Source organism: Siniperca chuatsi, linkage group LG20, assembly GCF_020085105.1.
Source record: "Siniperca chuatsi isolate FFG_IHB_CAS linkage group LG20, ASM2008510v1, whole genome shotgun sequence".
NCBI lineage: Eukaryota > Metazoa > Chordata > Actinopteri > Centrarchiformes > Sinipercidae > Siniperca > Siniperca chuatsi.
Genome location: NC_058061.1, coordinates 1,264,321 through 1,286,783, shown reverse-complemented (window position 1 = coordinate 1,286,783; position 22,463 = coordinate 1,264,321). Strand labels below are relative to the sequence as shown.

Genomic DNA, 22,463 nt, shown 5'->3' with positions numbered 1-22,463 from the left:
CTCTCCACGCCGCCACCAAGAGGACCGGAGGGGCGCTGATGAAAAAACCCAAACTGATTCGGCCGCCGCCTCTCAGCCCGTCTGCACAGAGCTGCAGAAACAGCTGCAAAATATCCTAACGGACAGGACGTGTCCGTGAACGCACCATCGCCCGTTGTCAACATATAGGGAATCATGAGTCTTTTGTTTTCTGAAACCTGAGAAGATGGCGGCGACCCGCTTCCTCCAAACACCTGCCACTGCGATGAACGAGCAGGAGAGACGGAGGAAGTGGAAACGTCAGCGGTTTGACTCTCAGGAACGCAGAGAGCCGCTGTTAACTAGCCTCGACTCGACGGCGTGTTTTCTCACGGACGCCTTCTTTCGTTAGCCCTTCGGCTCTCTGACCATATTCACGGAGAAACGACGCCCGACCCGCCGCTGTACTGGGCAGAAACATCCCAACACCTCGTTTCATTTCAGCATCTTATGAAGGACAGTATAATTCAATGTAAAGTTTCCAGCTTTACATAAAGGGGGGTTGTGTATGCACGGGCTGTGTCCGAAATCGTCACCCAGTCCGTCCCCGCTCGCCGTCCAGGGCGTCCTGTGTGGAAGACTAAACACTGAGCTCATCGGCTACATGAGAAAACACTAAAAAAACACTCCTCGGGTCATTTTCTCGTCGTCTTTCTTTCAGCGCACTGCGTGATGGTACATACCGCTTGGTTAGTGACCATCGGTTGAACGCTACTTTTCACGATGCATTCTGGGATACTTTGAGTCCGCTATACATTCAGACAGCACTACAAAATGGCGACCTCACTATAGTGAGCAGTGAGTGATTTCGGACACAGCCACGGTCAAATATGGCTCTCAAAGCTAGCTACCATGCTAAGTGTCAGTTAGCAAGCTAGTTAGCAACAGGACAATAAGTGTCCACAGTGTATTAAAGCAGTGTCGGCATGATGTCTCCTAACTGTGAGTGAACCAGGTCTGTGTTGTGGAGCAGGATGTTAGCATCATAGCTAATAAGCTACCATAGCTTCCTCCATTTTGGACTCTCCGGCTCTCCGTCCAATCAGAGCTCAGCTTTATCAAGATGGCTTGTCATTGGTCAACGGTGTGAATTCACGGGTCGGATTTCACCGAAGTTGAACTCGTCACGAATATTTGATTCACTTTGCCCCTCCCCCCCCGCGAGCGAATCCGATCATTGCGTCGCTTCTATTCAGATTAATTTATTTTGCCGTGAAATTTCTACGCTTTAGATTCTGGCGTGACTGTAAAAGAGCTGGATTTAGGTCACATGTTCTTTACTCCGTCTCATACTGGACCCAGACTTTTTGAATCCACATGTTGTGTGAGGCAGGATCAGGTTTCAGCCACTAAGTAATAAAACAGCTCCAGTAAGACTCTGATAGCGTGCCTGTGGCTAAAACACGCGTTATTATATTATAATTAGTTGTTTTATCTTTGTTTAAAGTAACGAGGTATTCAGATTTTATCGTCAGCACAGCAGTAAATACTCCAAACCTCAATATCAAGTTTTAGCTTTTCCACAAAGACAAATGACAGAAACCGTCTCCGAGCAGTGAACGCCAACCGAGACGGGACGGGACGGGGAGGAGACTTTGGATCTCTGTACATAACCGGCTGAAAGTCGAGCTTTCTCTGAAATGTGCTGCTTTTGAAAAACTTGCTGATGAACTTTATATGGACAAAACATTCATCTGAAACGCTGTTTAAAACAAAATAGCTGTTTGGTGACGTTTGTTGCATTTCTGGGTCTGTTTTGTTGTTTTTGTTTTCCTTTATCTCGTGGATAACTGTCCCATCGCAGAGGAAGTGACATCGTGTCCACATCGACGGTGTCCACAGGAAGGAGCGAGGACGACTTCTTTTTTTTAAACCGGTGTTCATCAGTTCACCAGTGCGACAGACTGGTCGATTGGCCAAATCTGAGATTTGGAGAATAAAGTTGAAATATTTTTAGCAAAAGGCGTAATGCTGTGACGAAAAAAAGGCGTAAACTTTTGAGAATAAAATCCAAAATTGTACGAGAAAAAGTCACAGTTTGAGAAATAAAAGCAAAATTAAAAAGGTGAAATATTACGACTAAAAACTTTACGTGTACAGAATATATGGACAGTCAGGAAATACTAAAACAAACACATCCACCCGATTCAATCGTAACGTACGACATGTCGTGAGACATTAAGTCAGTATTATGAGACTGTAACGAAGTCACATACTTGATTGGTATCTCATAACGTCGACTTACTCTCATGTTGCAAAAGTTACAACTATGTTGTCAGAATATCCCTGCGGCCGTACTAACGGAAAGCAGGGCTTTTTAAACTGCTCTTTGACTATGAGCAGCGTGTTTTTGACTCTCGTCTTAAGGAATCACAAACCGGAGAAGCCGAATGACGAAATACCTGCAGGGAGGAAGGCGGCGATTCTCACAGACTGATCTGATTATTGACGTTTAACCGCAGGGGGATTTTTCCTCTGACGAGTTGTTGCGTTCACGGTCGTGCGGCTTCTTCTTCAGGATGTTTTCTACAACGCCGACACGTATATCTGTACAGACAAGCACTTTGGACACTGTATTTTTGCACAACGTACTGAAATCCACGATAAGACTTAAATCTGCGTGTCTGATATAAACCTCGCTCCTCTTCTTCTTCTTCTTCATGTACAATATTTGTACGTATTGTAAATATGACTGTTTGATACAATGATAACTGATAACTTGTGGGGTTTGTATCTGTTTTCAGTGTAAAGTGACGTTATATTTTTCCCGAGTAACACCAAAGACTCACCTGCCGCTGCCGGAGGAGGTCGCGGAACAGAAAGGTGTGTTTTTGCACTGTTTATCAATGTTTAATAAGATGCACCTTTACAATAAACGTTGCCCACCGTGAGTGTCTGGTTTGTACTTCCTGCGGTTAGAGCTCTGTAAAACTATGAAACCAAATATCTTAATTTTTTACCTCAAAAATCCACCATTTAATAACGATGGAAGATATTTTGAATGTATGAACGGATACAGGGTGCAGATACAAGCTTTCTTGGTCTGGTTTGACCAGTAGCTCGTGGTGGCTAATATTAGCTAATCTTGTTGCCACAGTTAATAATAATGTTTAATTTATGGACTGTAATATATTAAGGCATTTTAATAGATTATGTGCATGGTTTAAGGGGGTTTTAAGAGTAAAAAATGACCAAGAACGTTTGTTCATGCATATAAAACTTTAAAAAATATACAATCTATTAGTTACAATCTATTAATTAATCCATTAATTATCTACATGTTTGGAGTGAATTTGCACCTTTTTAATTGAAGAATTAAGTTCTTGTGAAGTGCAAATTAAGCAACACATATAAATGTCACGTTGTAAATGTTATGGAGTTTATAGAGTTCGAAACTCGCGGTCATTTTTTAAAACAGCGTGTCCTCGATTTGAGACAGAAGACCGTTTTGTTGACTGTCGCTGGCAGCTAGCTAGCTAATTAAGGCCTACGCGAGTCGGTTGGAAATGCTGTCTCCAGCGTAGTTTTTAATGTCTGCGGCTGATTTGTTTTTAAACGTAAACTTTGCTTAATTAAATATGCACAAGATGGCTGCGGTACATGCTAACAGACTGAGGCTCGTACTGCAGGTTGGAGCTAGTTAGCCCTGTATCCCCACATTATAATTGTGGTTAGCTAATGATATGTTAACGCTAGTAAGGCTGGGTTACTACTGTAGATAGTAAGTTAAGCTAGTTAGCCGGGCATGCTAACGTTAGCAGCTCACGTTACGGCAGATAAACAAACTGTTTAATCCATTCCTTACACCTTTCCTCTTGTATTTTTGATTGTGTAGAGGTGATTTAAAAAAAAAAAAAAAAAAAAGTGTTGAGAATCTCTAGTTTGACACACCTGTTGCCATGCTAAGCTTTGATTGGACAGTCACTGTTTGGGGGCGGGGCTTGTCTAACGGTCAGTTGTGGATTCACGTCGGTGCAGCTTTAATTAACGTCACCTGTCTCATCTGTTTATACTTTTAAATGAATGTGTGTTTAACCAAATCAACACGAACCAGGGGAACCAGGGGCTGACGCGGCAGACTGTAGCCCCCCTTTTTGTTCTGGTTGGTCCAATCAAAGCTTTGAAAATAAATAATATGAAAGCCATGTGACCATTTATGTGTGAAAAGACCTTTCTAATTCTTCTTCTTCTTCTTCTTATTATTATTATTATTATTATTATTATTATTATCATTATTATTATTATTATTATTATTATTATTATCCGTCCACGAAGCAGACGCTTTCCATCCGCAGAGAAAGTCTTGTCTCCGGATCCGCACTCCGGTCCAGCAAGTGGCGGTACAGCCGTTGGCCGCCATTTTGGAAGAAGAAGAAGAAGAAGAGCAGGAGGAAGAGGAGGTGTTGTTGTTGTTGTATTTCTTGTTGCTAGCTTGACTCTTGAGCAACAGAAGAGGGATTTTGGGGATTTTGAGGGCTGCGGTTGAATCCGACCAGGGATTTCCAGTTTTCACAGCGCTCCTCCGGGGATTGGTACGGTAAAGACCGCCGCCACGTCCTGTTTGTGCCCGTAGCGGCCGCACGAAATTAACCAGAAACTCGTTAACTATTCGTGGCTTGTAGGTCTCGGGTTTATCCAGAAATTTCCTCCGCTGCTTTCACCACGTTACCACAGGGGGTTCCCATAAAACAGCTCCGTTACCGGCCGTGTCTGACCCGGTGAACCGGCGGTAACGGCAGTCAGGTCGACGGTCATATATCTGTGACACACTTCTCCTAATATTCACTGTTTTTGGGGTTAATGTGACGTTAAAGGTTCAGTTCGGGGCCTGAAACTGTGACTAAGTGAAGGCTGGTTTGATTTAACTTCTGCCATAAAACAGCAAGTAATCAGGAACAACGTTAAACAGCCAACAGCAGGTGTTACACTCAAACCTGACCCCAGGTGTTACACTCAAACCTGACCCCAGGTGTAAGAAATACAGAGACTGGAGAGCAAATGTAAGGAAGCCGGTTTCCGGAAGGCAGTAAAACCCGGATGTAACTCATTATTGTTATTATTATTATTATTAATTAATTAATTAATGTCAGGTATACGTGCCAGTGTATCAGATGTTAAATTAGCCGTTAAATCAACAATAAAACACACAACATGTAAGGTTAGAAACAGGAGAAAGGAAAAGCAGCTGATCTGGATAAAAAGCTTAATAAAAAGTCAGACTTTTTAAAAAAGGTTTGCAGTACTGAAGTGAGAATATTTGTCTCATCAATAAAGACAACACAGTAACATCAGCAATATAGTGTGTGTGCAGAGGTCGGTTTGTAATTTAGTGCGATTTGTTCCTTATGTTATATTTTACATACTTTTCATTGAATTGTTGGGATTAATACTAAAATAAATTGTGGATTGATTGATTGATTTGCAATTATATAAAAGTGAGAGAAGCAGAAAATCCCCACATGTGAGAAGCTGGGTATTAATCAGCAGCATCTCTGATTACCAATTAATTAATTAAGTCAAACATTTCCTGGTTTCGGTCTCTGAACTGTGACGAGTTGCTGCTTTTCTCTGTTTTATCTCAGTAAACCGAACATCTTTGGGTTTTGTCGTGTTGCTCCGACAAAACAATCGAATGAAGACGTCAGTTTGGACTCGCAGAACTCGTGATTCGTGTTTTTAACGGTTTTCTGACATTTTACTGACTAAACAATTAGACCATTCTCTCACACACACACACACACACACACACACAGTAGTGTGAAAAAGTGTTTGCCTTCCTGATTTCTTATTTTGTTTAGTTTGTCACGCTTTTCCACACAGGGCCATGTAGGTTTGGATTTAGTTTTCCCTTTAATAATAACAACCTTCATTTAAAAACTGCATTTTGTGTTTACTTGTGTTATCTTTGACTAATATTTAAATTTGTTTGATGATCTGAAACATTTAAGTGACAAACATGCAAAAAAAAATAAGAAATCAGGAAGGGGGCAAACACTTTTGCACACCTCTGTGTGTATATATTATTATTTGATCAAGGAAATAAAAATAGCGTGAAGCGCTGTGGTGATATAACCTTGATTATGTTAGAGGGGGACAAAGTTATTACTAATATTTATGTGATTAAACCCCAGTATCAGCCCAGTTAACAGGATTATATTTTTAAACGTTGTTGTTGCCGGGGCGAGGGCGAGGGCGTCTGATGATGACAGTGACCCCCAGTGACCCCAGGACACATCGCTGATGATGTGTTCAGGTGCATCATTCTTTAATTGTTCTACACAACGTCAGAAAATGGTGGAAATCCAGGATAACGTCTAGAGCTTTCTTGTTTTGTCCGACCAACGGTCCAAAACCCAACAGGAACGATCAGCCATTATTTATGAAAAATAACGTATTATTAGAAAAACAGTTGCAGAAACTTTGTCGGCTAACTGATCAATTGTTTCAGCTTCAGTCAAAACGTTTGTAAACCACAAACACTTACTTTCCATTGAATTAAAGAAGTTAAATGTCGTCTAAACACTGGCAGCCATGTAAAATCTTCGCCTCTGAAACATAAAATCTGAAACTTCTGATTTGAACCAGGATCCGATCAGACACAGATTGTTCTCGGTGCCGTGAAGGCGCTGAGGTTTGACGTGCATTCCCGATGTTTGACCCTTCGTCTCGCCGTCGCTGTGTTTCTGCCCGCTGACGTCGGATCTCTCTCTGCAGGCTGGATGGCTTTCTGCTGCTTGTTGATCCACGTCCTCCTCTTCACCTGCTCCTCGGCTCACAATGACTTCTTCACCTCCATCGGTGAGTTTGTTTCCCTCCTGGCCTTTCAAACATCGTCCTCCTCTGCTTCCCTCCGTGGATTTAAGAAAGAAATGTAACAGGAAGCACCTGTAAACTGCTGCAGAGGTTCGGAGACAGCGCTCACGCCTTCTTCTTAATCAGAATCAGAAATCCTTTATTGATCCCCGAAGGGAAACTCTTTGTTACAGCAGCTCGTCTTTACGTCAGTGCACACAGGAGAAAGTACTAGCAAACAATATAATACACTATAAAACTATAAAAACAGGTCAGAAAATACATTAAGTACCAAGTGGGTTTACTGGTTGATGATGAAGTACAGTATAAAATACAGTGTCACCAAACATGTAATAGTAATAATAAGCGGAGGTACTGTCGAGAGTAATAGAGGTATATAGTATCAATACAATAAATAAGAAAAACTAACATGGGAAAACTAATATTGCACGGGAGTATTAACGCAGAATATTGCACAATTCTTATTAATTATGGCAGAGATGTTAATGATCAATGTCCAGTTTAGTGACTTCGGGTCATACAGACTGACACTTAGAGGGAGGAGTTAAAGAGTCTGATGGCCACAGGCAGGAAGGACTTCCTGTGGCGCTCTGTGGTGCATTGTGGGAGGATGAGTCTTCCGCTGAAGGTGGAAATGAATGAATAAATGAACCCGATACAAGAACACAACCGAGGGGTTTCCCAGCACTGAACTGCATGTTTCATAGAAGAAGACTGACTCACGTTTGGTTGTGTTTAAAGCGTCCGTTCGCCTCCTTTGTGTTCGGCCGGAGGCAGAAATCTCAAAACGCGGACAAATAAAACCAAAACTATCTGCAAGAGTCGAGCTGAAACGAATAATCGATTAGTTGATCGATGAACAGGAACAATTCTGATACTTGATTAATGTCTTAAGTCATTGTTTTAAGCAAAAACGCCCAAAAATTCACTGACTGTTTTTCTATCATTGCAAACTGAATATTTTGGGGTTTTAAACTGTAATCTGAAGACGTCACGTTGAAATCGTTTCTTCTCTCCGTCATTCGAGAAAACGATCTACAGATGAACTGATAATGAGATCGTTATTAGTTAAAAATATGTTTGTTGTAACTCGGGTGAACTCGCCCTTTTAATGTTATTTTGAGTTTAAATCACCACAAACCAAACTAACTGGTTCGAGTGTGTGTGTGTGTGTGTGTTCTCAGGTCACATGACTGACCTGCTGTTCACGGAGAAGGACCTGGTCACCTCCCTGAAGGACTACATCCGAGCGGAGGAGAGCAAACTGGAGCAGATTAAAAAGTAAGAGACGTCTCCGGTGCACCTCTTGACATCGGCTCCCTGTTGGTTTCAGGACTGATTTTAAGATCTTGTTGATTACTTTTAAGGCTCTTCATGGCCCCAGATTATATTTTAGACCTTGTAATCCCTTATGAACCTTCACGTAGTCTGAGATCTTCGGGCAGGGGTCTCCTGTCTGTTCCTGAGTCCAGGATGGAAACTAAGGGGGACAGAGCTTTGGCCATCAGGGCCCCGAGGCTCTGGATCAACCTGCCCGAAGACATCAGGCTGTCTGAGTCAGAGTCTTCGTTTAAGTCTCGTCTCAAAACACATTTTTATCTGAAAGCAGATCCTGATTTTACCTGAACTGTTTATTTTACTGCTTCTGTGTATTTTTGTATTTTATTTCTTTATATTTCATCTTTCACTGTGGTGTTTAATTTCTCTTGTTGTGAAGCACTTTGTACTTTGTTTTGATAAGTGCTCTATAAATAAAGTTTTATTATTATTATTTTTTATTATCATCGTGACGTAAGAGACGCCTCCGGTGTAGTTCTGTCAGCAGACCACAGATCAGTGTTGCTCGCCGAGCTTTGATCTGCCAGTGCGCGTTATTCCTAAAATACTTAAAAAAGCTTCAGTGTTCCTGCACAAGATGGCAGAAAGGCCACCGGCAGGCGGCCGGCGCTCCCTCAATAAATACTCGGCTGCTGGAGGATCGTTTGGGGTGATTTAAGAATAATTATATCTATCTACTGCACATTGCAGTAGAAGCATGCAGCCTTTTCATGTACATTTGGGCTTTTACTCAATTTTAAATATTGAGTTAAAGGGGAGGAAACTGTCAGAACATTTTGGGTACAACGTTCCTGTTTCTTGTGATGGTCTAGTTTATAATTCCTGCTTCGACGCTGATGTTTAGCTGACGATCAGTTTCTCAGTATGTTAAAATGTTAAACGCAATATATTTTCAGAGGAACGAGTGAAAGTGCGACAGACGTCTATGTGTATGCGACTTGCCGCCTGTTAGAGGACGGGGGGGTTATCAGACGCCAAAACGCTGCAAAGGGGTTTATAATACTCTGAGGCAGGATTCAGAGATACAGGAATCTGATTGGATGATTTGACGTTTTCCGCCTCTTATCCGGGGCCGAGCCGCGGTGGCAGCAGGCTCAGCACGGCAGTCCAGACGTCCCTCTCCCCAGCGGCGCTTTCCAGCTCCTCCCGGTGGCCAGGCCAGATGAGATGTATAATCTCTCCAGCGTGTTCTGGGAAGGCGTCCAGGAGGATCCGGATCAGATGCTGAACCACCTCCACCGGCTCCTTTCAACACGAAGGAGCAGCGGCTCTCCTCCGAGCTCCTCAGCCTCTCACTAAGGCTGAGCCCAGTCTTTTCGTTTCGGATCTCATTGTTTCGGTCGCTACGCAAAGCTCATGACCGGAGCTGAGGGCTGCAACGCAGACCGACTGGTGAATCGAGAGCTTTGCCTTCCAGCTCCGCTCCCTCTGAACCACAACAGTCCGGTACGCCGCTGCATTGCTGCTGGCGCCGCACCGATCCGCCTGTTTCCATATTATCCAGAGATATTTGAACTCCTTCATTTGAGAGGCAGCAACTCAATTTTCTCTGGAATAAACTCTGTTGAAGTTTGTTGAAACAAAACCAGGCTTAAAACCCAGCGTCTGAACCGGGACATAAAGATCACAACGTTTATCTAAAGAATTTACAGAAACTGGTGACATCTGTAAGAGCTGATGGCAAGACAACGTACATCATCAACACCTAGTAAGCGACAAATACGCAATTAAAATGTACACAGGAGAAATACGCAGTCCCACGTTACAAATGAATCCACCAGGAATGCGTGTTTGTCTGTATTTGATTGGCCAACGTTGTGTTGCGTCAGAAGTTAAGCTGTGTGTGTGTGTGTGTCTCCGTCCAGATGGGCTGACAAACTGGACGTCCTCTCTGCGGCGGCCACTGAGGACCCTGAGGGTTTCCTGGGACACCCGGTGAACGCCTTCAAACTGATGAAGAGACTCAACACAGAGTGGGGGGAGCTGGAGAGCCTGGTGCTCACTGACATGTCTGATGGTACCACACACACACACACACACACACACACACACACACACACACACACACAGATTTCATTACAATATTTACAAAACTTACAGATGTAGTCCTTAAAGCTCTTCATCCTAAGAGAGCAGTGTTGCATGATTTATTTATTTATTTATTATGTCCTTCATCTCCTGAGACACTGACTGTTCCTCCGCGTGTGTTCTTCTTCTTCTTCTTCTTCTGTGACGTTTCAGTGTTCATCTCTAACCTCACCATCCAGAGGCAGCACTTCCCCAACGATGACGACCAGACGGGAGCCGCCAAAGCTCTGACGAGGCTGCTGGACACCTACCAGCTGGACACCAACACCATCTCCACCGGAAAGCTGCCAGGTCAGCAGATCCACAAGGCCTGGACGTCAGGGGGGCCGTCAGGAGGGCCGTCGGGGTGACGTCAGGGGGGCCGTCGGGGTGACGTCAGGGGGGCCGTCAGGAGGGCCGTCGGGGTGACGTCAGGGGGCGTCAGGAGGGCGTCGGGGGCCGTCGGGGCGCGTCAGGGGGTCAGGAGGGCCGTCAGGGGGCCGTCAGGGGGCGTCGGGGTGACGCGTCAGGGGGCCGTCGGGGGTGACGTCAGGGGGCGTCAGGGGTGGCGCCAGGGCCGTCGGGGTGGCGTCAGGGGGCCGTCAGGAGGGCCGTCAGGGGTGACGTCAGGGGGCCGTCAGGAGGGCCGTCAGGGGCCATCAGGAGGCCGTCGGGGTGGCCATCAGGGGGCGTCGGGGTGGCGTCAGGGGGCGTCGGGGTGGCGTCAGGGCGTCGGGGTGACGCGTCAGGGGCGTCAGGAGGCCGTCGGGGTGGCGTCAGGGGGCGTCGGGGTGGCGTCAGGGGCCGTCAGGAGGGCGTCGGGGTGGCGTCAGGGGCCGTCAGGAGGGCCGTCGGGGTGACGTCAGGGGGCGTCGGGGGCCGTCAGGAGGGGCGTCAGGGGGCCGTCAGGAGGGCGTCGGGGTGGCGTCAGGGGGCGTCGGGGGCCGTCAGGAGGGCGTCAGGGGGCCGTCAGGAGGGGCGTCGGGGTGGCGTCAGGGGGCGTCGGGGGCCGTCAGGAGGGGCGTCAGGGGGCCGTCAGGAGGGCGTCGGGGTGGCGTCAGGGGCGTCGGGAGGGCGTCGGGGTGGCGTCAGGGGGCGTCGGGAGGGCGTCGGGGTGACGTCAGGGGCGTCGGGAGGGGGCGTCGGGGTGGCGTCAGGGGGCGTCGGGGCGCGTCAGGAGGACGTCAGGGGGCCGTCAGGAGGGCGTCGGGGTGGCGTCAGGGGGCGTCGGGAGGCGTCGGGGTGGCGTCAGGGGGCGTCGGGGGCCGTCAGGGAGGGCGTCAGGGGGCGCCAGGAGGGCCGTCGGGGTGACGTCAGGGGGGCCGTCGGGAGGGCCGTCGGGGTGACGTCAGGGGGGCCGTCGGGAGGGCCGTCGGGGTGACGTCGGGAGGGCCGTCGGGAGGGCCGTCGGGAGGGCCGTCAGGGGGGCCGTCAGGGGGGCCGTCAGGAGGGCCGTCGGGGGTGATGTCAGGGCAGTGAGAAATTAAAATTACAACAGATTATTAGATCACATTTTGCGAAAAAGTCATAATAATACGAGCATATTGTTATAATTTTACAAGAAAAAAGTCTGAATATAGGTAATGAAGTTATAATATTTTGAGGAAAGAGTTGTAATATTTAGAGAATGAAGTTAGGTTCTGTTATTCACTTACAGAAAATAGACGCATTCAGCTAGTTTTTAAAGTTGGTTCTGATTATAACACAAGAATATTGTCGAGCTAACTTTATTTATACAGCCCAAAATCACAAATTTGACTCAGAGGGTTTTACAATCTGTGAAAAATGTTGTAAGACTGTTTGCAGATAGTAATTATTCTTAAAATGTCACAAGACGAACAATTAGCCCTAGTGTTGCTGTGGACCAGTCTTTCAGTAGTAACAATCTGTGACACCCGCTGACCTGACTTTACCCAGAATTCATAGCAAATTAGTGCTACTTAAGATAGTGAAGGGTGAATGTGAATAGATGGCCGCCCCCCCTGAGTCTGGTTCTGCTCGAGGTTTCTGCCTCTTAAAGGAAGTTTTTCCTCGCCGCTGTGGCCAAGTGCTTGCTCACGGTGGGATTTGTTGGGTCTCTGTAAATAATATTATAAAGAGTTCGGTCTGGACCCGCTCTAGAGGAAAAGTGCAATGAGATAACTTCTGTTATGAATTGGCGCCATATAAATAAAATTGAATTGAATGTGACAGCTTTAGACGTCTATCTGAAGTCAGACTTTTAGTTTTAAGTTGTGAAACCAGCTCCTCTTGTTTGTGTCTCCACTGGATCTGAAGAGCCACGAAGACTAGATCAGTTGGACCGAGACCCTTTTTGTTTATTTTGGCAAATTAGTTCAACTAAAAATATGCCAGAATACCTGATAATGTGTTTTAGAATTATTTTTATGCTTTAGTACATAAAAGTTTTTTGACTTTTAACAAACAGAATTAAGTGTTTCACTCACTCCTTTTTTTTTTCTTAGTTTGATAAAAAACAGTCTTAACTCAGCGGCCACTTACTAACCTTTCTCTGGAGCTTTCTACTGCATCTCGCTACAAACTCCATCCCAGGTGAAGACCGCGAGATTTGGTCCTACTGTTCGAGTGCTGCACACAGGTAGTTCCTGGGCCACCAGGGACTCTCACAGCCAGATCAGGGACTTTTTTGGAGCCAGGAACTAAATATAGACCCTGGTCTTATGGTTGAAACCTCTGTAAAGATCTAGAAGAGTTCCTAATAATGTTCCTGGAAGAGTTTTCTGTTGTGGAAAAAGGCAAATAGAGAATTTAAAGTGAGGAAAAATAGACTCAGGCAGGACGGTACGGTCATGTTCAATCTTAATCCCAGCCTCAGTTTTCTCCCGCTCTCTCGCCTGCTCAGGCTCGTCCTTGGCCGCCTCACACCGGAGCGTTCTGACTGTCGACGACTGCTACGACCTCGGGAAGGTGGCGTACTCGGACGCAGACTACTACCACACGGAGCTGTGGATGGTTCAGGCCCTGAAGCAGCTGGATCAGGGAGAGACGTCCAGCACCGTGGACGCTGTGGCCATCCTGGACTACCTGAGCTACTCCGTCTACCAGCAGGGGGGGCTGGAGAGAGCGCTGGACTTCACAAAGAGGCTGCTGGAGCTCGGTCAGTCACATGACATGATTTTGGTTATCCAAACAGCTTGTGTTCAGATCCTTCGATCGGATGTGACAGGTGGTCCGCTCAGTATGAATAATATATTAAAGGGCAGCACAAAAACGAGCGTGAGCAGTATTAGGACTTGTTTCCTGTAGTGTTGCTCCCGTCTGCAAGACATAAAGATGAAGCGAGATAAAATGGCTGTTCTGTGCGAGGTGCTGGAATATTAATGAAACTCTGGGGGCCTCTTTAATAACTTTGCAACGGGCTTGACAGATGTGTACACTACTTCCCACAGAAAAGTTGGTAATTAATAAAAACCAACGTGACTGACAAACGTGCGCACCTGTACAGAAAATGGGACCCATGCATACAACTGTTTCTTAAGACAGTGGGAAATAGTGATGCACCTGGCAAAGTTATTATTATCATTATTATTATTATTATTATTATTATTACATAAGCACTCCATTTTAAAAGATATATGTAGGCATGAAAGTTTGTACAGTATATCCTCTGGTCCTCTGGTTTTGGTGATGTTCACCTTTTTGGTCCAGACTGAAACCTCAGCAGCTGCTGGACTGTGATGAGACGTGCTTCATCGTTCATGCTCCCCTCAGGATGAACTGTAATAACTCTGCTGATCCTCTGACTTTCCATCTAGCGCCACCATCAGGTCGACATGTTAACGCGTCCGACACTTTGGTTTCTGACCAAACACCTGCAGAGCTGATGGCGCTCCCATCAGCCTCAGCTGCACTCTGTGCTTACTGCTGATTAGCTAATGCTAGCATGCTAACACGCTAACTAAGATGGTGAACATTATACCTGCTAAATATGCTGATGTAGGCATTTAGCTCAGTACTGCATCACTGCTAGCAAGACTGTCCAATGACTTAGTGTAGTTAGATTTTTGTTGATAGGTTTTTTGTACTGTAGCCTGGTGTGAACAGATCAACTGTCCTCTTTAAACAAGATTTGATCACAAATATGAAGTTAAACAATTTCAGTCTGCATCACTGTGGGAACATACTTACTCATTAATTGTGTTTGTTCGTTAAAAACCCACAAAAGCTGCCAACAGAGGTAAAATAAGGACGATAACAGAATTTATTTCTATCTTGAGCTTTGGTCTTTGTGTCTGACGGACCTGGATTATGATTCTCCCTGGTTAGACCCTACACACCAGCGAGCCAATGGTAACCTGAAGTACTTTGAGTATCAGCTGGCGAAACAGAAGAAGGTGGAGGAGAAAGAAGAGGAGGAGGAGGAGACTGAGGGGAGACAGAAGAAGGGTCGGCCTGACGATTACCAGCTAGAGAGGAAGAAGTACGAACAGCTGTGTCGCGGCGAGGGCCTCAGGATGGTGAGGAGAGACGGGAAACAAACACTTAAACACACACGTCTGTTAGATATCATCAAAGTCATCCTGCTTGTCTTTTCTGTCAGACTCCTCGCAGGCAGAGCCGCCTCTTCTGCCGTTACTATGACAACAATCGCCACCCGAAATACGTGATCGGTCCGGTGAAGCAGGAAGACGAGTGGGACCGCCCCCGCATCGTCCGATACCACAACATCGTGACGGACAAGGAGATCGAGAAGGTGAAGGAGCTGGCCAAACCCAGGGTGAGTCAAAATATCAACTCAGTCGGTAAAGAAACAGTTTGCTTCTGTGAAAGGTTCCCTGTGGAGTTTCTGAACGCTAGTAGAGCTGTGGAACAATGTTTTTTAACTAACTAGCTTACTACCTACAGTATATGAATATATGGGAACATTAAAACCTAGCCGTAGACAGCATTTCAACCAACTGATGAAGCTAATGTTAGCTTCATTAGCTAGCTAGCTAGCTAACTGTTGTAATTTCAGACAAACTATTCAACTAACAAATACTTTACTGAAAACTAATGATTACACAGTGAGCAGTGGTGGAAAGTAACTGAGTATATTTACTCAAGTACTCGTACATAAGTACAATATTGAGGTACTTGTACGAGTATTTCCATCTTTTGCTACTTTATACTTCTACTCCACTACATTTCAGAGGGACGTATTGTACTTTATACTCCACTACTTTTATCTGACAGCTTTCGTTACTAGTTACTTTGCAGATGGAGATTTTACCTAAATTAAAAGATAATAAGCTTATAAAATACAAAACATTGTTAAAGATTAAACCAGTGGGTCCCAACCTTTTTGCCTTGTGACCTTTTTTTACAAGAAAAAATGTGTGTAGTTGGGGGCCACAATCAACTTTCAGACGTCTATGAGAGACATTTCCCCTGTAAAATTATCCAATATTTCACAAATACAGCAAAGATTAAAGTCCAAAAAAGTAACGGTGTATAAAGCAGCTAAAACTAGCTAACTGTATAAAGTAGTTAAATTAGCTAACTGTATATAAAGTAGTTAAAACTAGCTAACTGTATATAAAGCAGTTAAAACTAGCTAACTGTGTTTAAAGTAGCTAAAACTAGCTAACTGTATATAAAGTAGCTAAAACTAGCTAACTGTGTTTAAAGTAGCTAAAACTAGCTAACTGTATATAAAGTAGCTAAAACTAGCTAACTGTATATAAAGTAGTTAAAACTAGCTAACTGTGTATAAAGTAGCTAAAACTAGCTAACGGTATAAAGCAGTTAAAACTAGCTAACTGTATATAAAGTAGTTAAAACTAGCTAACTGTATATAAAGCAGTTAAAACTAGCTAACTGTGTTTAAAGCAGCTAAAACTAGCTAACTGTATAAAGCAGTTAAACTAGCTAACTGTATATAAAGTAGTTAAACTAGCTAACAGTATATAAAGTAGTTAAAACTAGCTAACTGTATATAAAGTAGCTAAAACTAGCTAACTGTGTTTAAAATAGCTAAAACTAGCTAACTGTATATAAAGTAGCTAAAACTAGCTAACTGTATATAAAGTAGTTAAAACTAGCTAACTGTGTATAAAGTAGCTAAAACTAGCTAACTGTATAAAGCAGTTAAAACTAGCTAACTGTATATAAAGTAGTTAAAACTAGCTAACTGTATATAAAGCAGTTAAAACTAGCTAACTGTATATAAAGCAGTTAAAACTAGCTAACTGTGTTTAAAGCAGCTAAAACTAGCTAACTGTATAAAGCAGTTAAACTAGCTAACTGTATATAAAGTAGTTAAACTAGCTAACAGTATATAAAGTAGTTAAAACTAGCTAACTGTATATAAAGTAGTTAAAACTAGCTAACTGTATAAAGCAGTTAAACTAGCTAACTGTATATAAAGTAGTTAAACTAGCTAACAGTATATAAAGTAGTTAAAACTAGCTAACTGTATATAAAGTAGTTAAAACTAGCTAACTGTGTTTAAAGCAGTTAAAACTAGCTAACTGTATATAAAGCAGTTAAAACTAGCTAACTGTATATAAAGCAGCTAAAACTAGCTAACTGTATATAAAGCAGCTAAAACTAGCTAACTGTGTATAAAGCAGTTAAAACTAGCTAACGGTATATAAAGTAGTTAAAACTAGCTAACTGTGTATAAAGCAGCTAAAACTAGCTAACTGTGTATAAAGCAGTTAAAACTAGCTAACGGTATATAAAGTAGTTAAAACTAGCTAACTGTGTATAAAGCAGCTAAAACTAGCTAACGGTATATAAAGCAGTTAAAACTAGCTAACTGTATATAAAGCAGCTAAAACTAGCTAACTGTGTATAAAGTAGTTAAAACTAGCTAACTGTGTATAAAGCAGTTAAAACTAGCTAACTGTATATAAAGCAGCTAAAACTAGCTAACTGTGTATAAAGCAGCTAAAACTAGCTAACTGTGTATAAAGTAGTTAAAACTAGCTAACTGTGTATAAAGCAGTTAAAACTAGCTAACTGTGTATAAAGCAGCTAAAACTAGCTAACTGTATATAAAGCAGCTAAAACTAGCTAACTGTGTATAAAGCAGCTAAAACTAGCTAACTGTGTATAAAGTAGCTAAAACTAGCTAACTGTATATAAAGCAGCTAAAACTAGCTAACTGTGTATAAAGCAGCTAAAACTAGCTAACTGTGTATAAAGTAGCTAAAACTAGCTAACTGTGTATAAAGCAGCTAAAACTAGCTAACTGTGTATAAAGTAGCTAAAACTAGCTAACTGTATATAAAGCAGCTAAAACTAGCTAACTGTGTATAAAGTAGTTAAAACTAGCTAACGGTATATAAAGTAGGATTTTTGAATGCAGGACTTGTAATGGAGTTGTTTTATATTGTGGCATTGGTACGTAAGTAAAAGACCAGAGTACTTCTTCCACCACTGATCGTGAGGTATTCTGAGTATTCGGGTTTTGCAAAGACGGCCGCAGCCAGCGTGTCTGTGTGAATGAGTGTGCGTGCGTCAGGGAGTCGGTGTGTGTCTCCCTGTAACTGACGGCCGATTGGCTCCACAGCTGCGTCGAGCCACCGTCTCCAACCCTGCAACCGGTGTGCTGGAGACGGCCCACTACCGCATCAGTAAGAGGTAAGAGCTGCCCGAGCAGGAGGGACGTCTGCGGGGAGACAACAGCTGTCGTCCCCTCCCCCCCTCCCCCCGTGTCCCCCAACATGTCCTCCCCGCTCTGTCTGCTGCCGTCCTGGCAAGAGCAGGAACATAAACAGCAACAGGGCTGGTACCGGTGCTGGACGTGCGTTTACTCAAGTACTGAACGTCTCCAACAGCTCCACTTCTACTGTATATATTGTACTTTTTTACTTCACTACATTTTAGCAGCTTTAGTTACTTTACAAGTTAAGATTTTTAGATTAAAAAAAAAAACATATGAAGAGTTTATGAAATATGTTTTGTTATAAATTAAACTAATTCGATCGTTTCGGTCCAGTTTCTCCTGTAAATCCCTTCCTGGCTGCAGCTCCTCAGATGTGCAGATCTGCTGCTTTTCCTCTGAGCGACTGTAATAACTGCGATGTTTGTTAATAACGTCGAGCTTGGACTGTCGGTCGGACACGGACGACAGCGGTGAAGGCGTCGCTTTGGGCTCTGGTCGTCGTGGCGGCGTTTCGCCGCCGCGCGAGTTTTCCAAACCGATCGATCGATCGATCGATTCGACGGAGAAAAGAATCGGCAGATGGATCCAGAATGGAAAAAGGTCCAGAGGTACTCTTCAGACTTCCTGCTCTTGCCAAGAATAAAGCCGCTTGTTTTTTCCGTGTGTTGGAGGGAAGGGAGTCAAAGATGTCTGCGTTTGACTCTCGTCGCCTCTTGACTTTGTCACGAGAGGCAGCAGGAGACTCTGACGCGTCGGACAGCTTCAACAAGCTGCAGACGTTTAATTCGTTCGTTTATTTGAGATGAGATGCTCTGTCGGGGCCCTATTCGTACATATTTTGGGGTCTAAAATACAGAGTTTCAGAAGTGGTCCAGTAGATCGCCTCAAGGCTGCAGCGTAATCCTTGCGGGCAACTGCGCCCGTCAAACGTACGTCCACTAAAGGTGCTTGTTTTTGCCGCTGACGTCTGACAACATTACGGAAAGGACCCGAACAGAGGCGGAGCTTCTTGTTAGAGAGTCAGATGACTCGCGTTTCCGCCGCCGTCACCTCTCGCGAGACTTCAGAGCGAGACTTCTGTTTTCTGGTTAAACGAAAAAAGGATCTTCCTCTGAACAAACAACAACGGCGAAGAGTTGCTCGTTAAAGTTACTGCGTTGCTTCTCGCTCGGCTCTTCTAAATACTGCAGGAAACACAGCTGATGCGTAGTTTGAACTTCCTGTCCTGAAGCTCCTGTTGCCTTTCCGACTGCAGCGTCTCTGTCAGCTAGTGACCTGTCTCTCTCTCTCTCTGTCTGTCTCTCTGTCTGTCTCTCTGTCTGTAACTATAACGTGATTGGTGAGCTAGCTAAGACGTGCCACGGTGCATGACCCTCAGACAGGCAAACTGACCACGGCCCATTACCGAGTCTCCAAGAGGTAAGAGCCGAGGGGTCACCAGATGGTCAGAAGGGTTACAAAGAGGACAAATATTCTCATGTTATATAAAATACTGTTTCAGCTGTGTTCGCCTCCCCGGGCCTCCAAACATCAGCTGTTAAAATCGACATGTAATAAATGGTTTATAACACTACAGTGTAGTTGTCAGGTTGCCAGTTTATTAGCTACACCAAGCTAAAGCTAACGGGGACAGACGGGAGGCGGGGGTCGCTCGTTGCTCCCGCGAGCAGCGCCCGGCTGAAGCGTTATGATAAAACCTCATGAGTTTATAACTGAAAGCCTTGTGTGATGACCTGCGGGGCGGGGCTCGTCTCTCGCGCTCACAGGCAGCTGGCAGCAGGGACACGAATAAACTCTGTAATAAAAATGGTGGAGGGGCAGGTCTGGATCTTTCATCGTGTGTGTGTGTGTGGGGGGTCACTCCGTCGTTACATCAGACGGCCCGCTCCGTCTGAACGGCCCAGTCCGTTCCCGTGGGGAGGACGCGTGGCGGCGTGGCGGCCTGCGGGAAACGCTCCCTTCGTGGCGGTTTTCAGTTTGTGTCGAAACTGTTTTAATGAGTTAAAAGTTAAAGTCACACGTTTTCTCTGCGTCTCCTTTCTCCTGCTCACAAACTCTTCAGCATGAACCTGTTTAAGTGTCCTGACGCACAGTGAGACAGCCTCCTCCTCCTCCTCCTCCTCTTCCTCTCCTCTACTCTCCTCCTCCTCCTCTACTCCTCCTCTCCCTCCTCCTCCTCCCTCCCTCCTCCTCCTCCTCCTCCTCCTCCTCTCTCTCCTCTCTCCTCCTCTCCTCTCCTCCTCCTCCTCTCTACTCCTCCTCCTCTACTCCTCCTCTCCCTCCTCGTCCTCCTCCTCTACTCTCCCTCCTCTTCCTCCTCCTCCTCCTCCTCCTCTCTCTCTCCTCTCTCCTCCTCCTCCTCCTCTCCTCCTCCTCCTCTCTCCTCCTCGTCCTCCTCCTCTCCTCTCCTCTCCTCCTCCTCCTCCTCCTCCTCCTCCTCCTCCTCCTCCTCTCTCCTCCTCCTCCTCCTCCTCCTCCTCTCCTCCTCCTCTCCTCCTCTCTCCTCCTCTCCTCCTCCTCTACTCCTCCTCTCCCTCCTCCTCCTCCTCCTCCTCGTCCTCCTCCTCTACTCCTCCCTCCTCCTCCTCCTCCTCCTCCTCCTCCTCCTCCTCCTCCTCTCTCCTCTCTCCTCCTCCTCCCTCCTCCTCCTCCTCCTCCTCTCCTCCTCTCTCCTCCTCCTCCTCTCTCTCTCCTCTCCTCCCCTCCTCCTCCTCTCTCCTCCTCCTCTCCTCCTCCTCCTCCTCCTCCTCTCCTCTCTCTCCTCCTCTCCTCCTCCTCCTCCTCCTCCTCTCTCTCCTCTCCTCCTCCTCTCTCTCTCCTCCTCCTCCTCCTCCTCTCCTCTCTCCCTCCTCCTCCTCCTCCTCCTCCTCCTCTCTCTCCTCCTCCTCTCTCCTCCTCCTCCTCCTCCTCCTCCTCTCTCCTCCTCTCCTCCTCCTCCTCCTCCTCCTCCTCCTCTCCTCTCTCTCCTCCCTCCCTCCTCCTCCTCTCTCCTCCTCCTCCTCCTCCTCTCTCCCTCCTCCTCCTCCTCACTCCTCCTCCTCCTCCTCCTCCTCCTCCTCCTCCTCCTCCTCCTCTCCTCCTCCTCCTCCTCCTCCTCTCCTCCTCCTCCTCCTCCTCCTCCTCCTCCTCCTCTCCCCTCCTCCTCCTCCTCCTCCTCCTCCCTCCTCCTCTCTCCTCCTCTCTCCTCTCCTCTCTCCTCCTCCTCCTCCTCCTCTCCTCTCCTCTCTCTCTCCTCTCTCCTCCTCCTCCTCCTCCTCCTCCCTCCTCTCCTCCTCCTCCTCCTCCTCCTCCTCCTCTCTCCTCCTCCTCCTCCTCCTCCTCCTCTCCTCCTCTCCTCCTCTCCTCCTCCTCCTCCTCCTCTACTCTCTCCTCCTCCTCCTCCTCCTCCTCCTCCTCTCTCTCCTCCTCCTCCTCCCTCCTCCTCCTCCTCCTCCTCCTCCTCCTCCTCCCTCCTCTCTCCTCCTCCTCCTCCTCCTCTCCTCCTCTCTCCTCTACTCCTCTCTCCTCTCCTCCTCCTCCTCCTCCTCCTCCTCCTCCTCCTCTCTCCTCCTCCTCTCCCTCCTCCTCTCCTCCTCCTCCTCCTCCTCCTCCTCCTCCTCCCTCCTCCTCCTCCTCCTCCTCCTCCTCCTCTACTCTCTCTCCTCCTCCTCCTCCTCCTCCTCTCTCCCTCCTCCTCCTCCTCCTCCTCCTCCTCCTCCTCCCTCTCCTCCTCCTCCTCCTCCTCTCCTCTCCCTCCTCTCCTCCTCCTCCTCCTCCTCCTCCTCCTCTCCTCCTCCTCCTCTCCTCCTCTCTTCTCCTCCTCCTCCTCCTCCTCCTCCTCCTCCTCCTCCTCCTCCTCCTCCTCCTCCTCCTCTCTTCTCCCCCTCTCTCTCCTCCTCCCTCCTCCCTCCTCCCCTCCTCCTCCTCTCCTCCTCTCCTCTCCTCCTCTCCTCCTCCTCCTCTCCTCCTCCTCCTCCTCTCCTCCTCCTCCTCCTCCTCCTCCTCCTCCTCTCTCTCTCCTCCTCCTCCTCCTCCTCCTCCTCCTCTTCCTCCTCCTCCTCCTCCTCTCTCTCTCCTCCTCTTCCCCCTCTCCTCCCCTCCCCTCTCCCCCTCCCTCCTCCTCTCTCCCCTCCTCCTCCTCCTCCTCTCCTCCCTCCTCCTCCTCCTCTCCTCCTCTTCTCCTCCTCCTCCTCTCTCTCTCCTCTTCTACTCTCTCCTCTCCTCTCCCCCTCCTCCTCTCCTCCTCCTCTACTCTCTCCCTCCTCCTCCTCCTCTCTCTCTCCTCCTCTCCCCCTCCTCCTCCTCCTCTACTCTCTCCTCCTCTCCCCCCCTCCTCCTCCTCCTCTCCCCTCTCCCCTCCTCCTCCTCTCTCCTCCTCCTCTCTCCTCCTCTCCCCCTCCTCCTCCTACTCCTCTACTCTCTCCTCCTCTCCAAAAAAACCTCCCTCCTCCTCCTCCTCCTCCCTCCTCCTCCTCCTCCTCCTCCTCCTCCCTCCTCCCCTCCTCCCTCCCCTCCTCCTCCTCTACTCTCTCCCTCCTCCTCCTCCTCCTCTCCTCTCTCCTCCTCTCCCCTCTCTCTCCTCCTCCTCCTCCTCTACTCTCCTCCTCTCCTCTCTCCTCCTCCTCCCTCCTCT

The 22,463-nt window shown here is 46.6% G+C and overlaps 2 protein-coding genes across 11 annotated transcripts in view; both read left to right on the top strand.

Moving 5' to 3' along the window:
• Positions 1-2,909, top strand: part of rab40b (RAB40B, member RAS oncogene family) — a 27,601-nt gene extending 24,692 nt beyond the window's left edge. The window contains exon 6 of the mRNA XM_044178238.1: positions 1-2,909. This exon is cut by the window's left edge and continues 180 nt beyond it. Coding sequence (XP_044034173.1) covers positions 1-119 — 119 coding nt within the window. The 3' untranslated portion in view covers positions 120-2,909.
• The window catches only part of p4ha1a (prolyl 4-hydroxylase, alpha polypeptide I a), a 36,430-nt gene continuing 14,137 nt past the window's right edge, over positions 171-22,463 (top strand). For 2 of the 10 annotated variants that reach the window (XM_044178198.1, XM_044178203.1), the window contains exons 1-9: positions 4,418-4,555; positions 6,733-6,816; positions 8,016-8,112; positions 10,035-10,186; positions 10,411-10,548; positions 13,100-13,354; positions 14,524-14,714; positions 14,798-14,974; positions 17,756-17,826. In XM_044178198.1, coding sequence (XP_044034133.1) covers positions 6,738-6,816; positions 8,016-8,112; positions 10,035-10,186; positions 10,411-10,548; positions 13,100-13,354; positions 14,524-14,714; positions 14,798-14,974; positions 17,756-17,826 — 1,160 coding nt within the window. In that variant the 5' untranslated portion in view covers positions 4,418-4,555; positions 6,733-6,737. Of the gene's footprint in view, positions 2,842-4,296; positions 4,556-6,732; positions 6,817-8,015; positions 8,113-9,193; positions 9,878-10,034; positions 10,187-10,410; positions 10,549-13,099; positions 13,355-14,523; positions 14,715-14,797; positions 14,975-17,755; positions 17,827-19,199; positions 19,271-22,463 lie in introns of those variants that run through there. The other 8 variants (XM_044178199.1, XM_044178204.1, XM_044178208.1 and 5 more) reach the window with 7 other exon arrangements.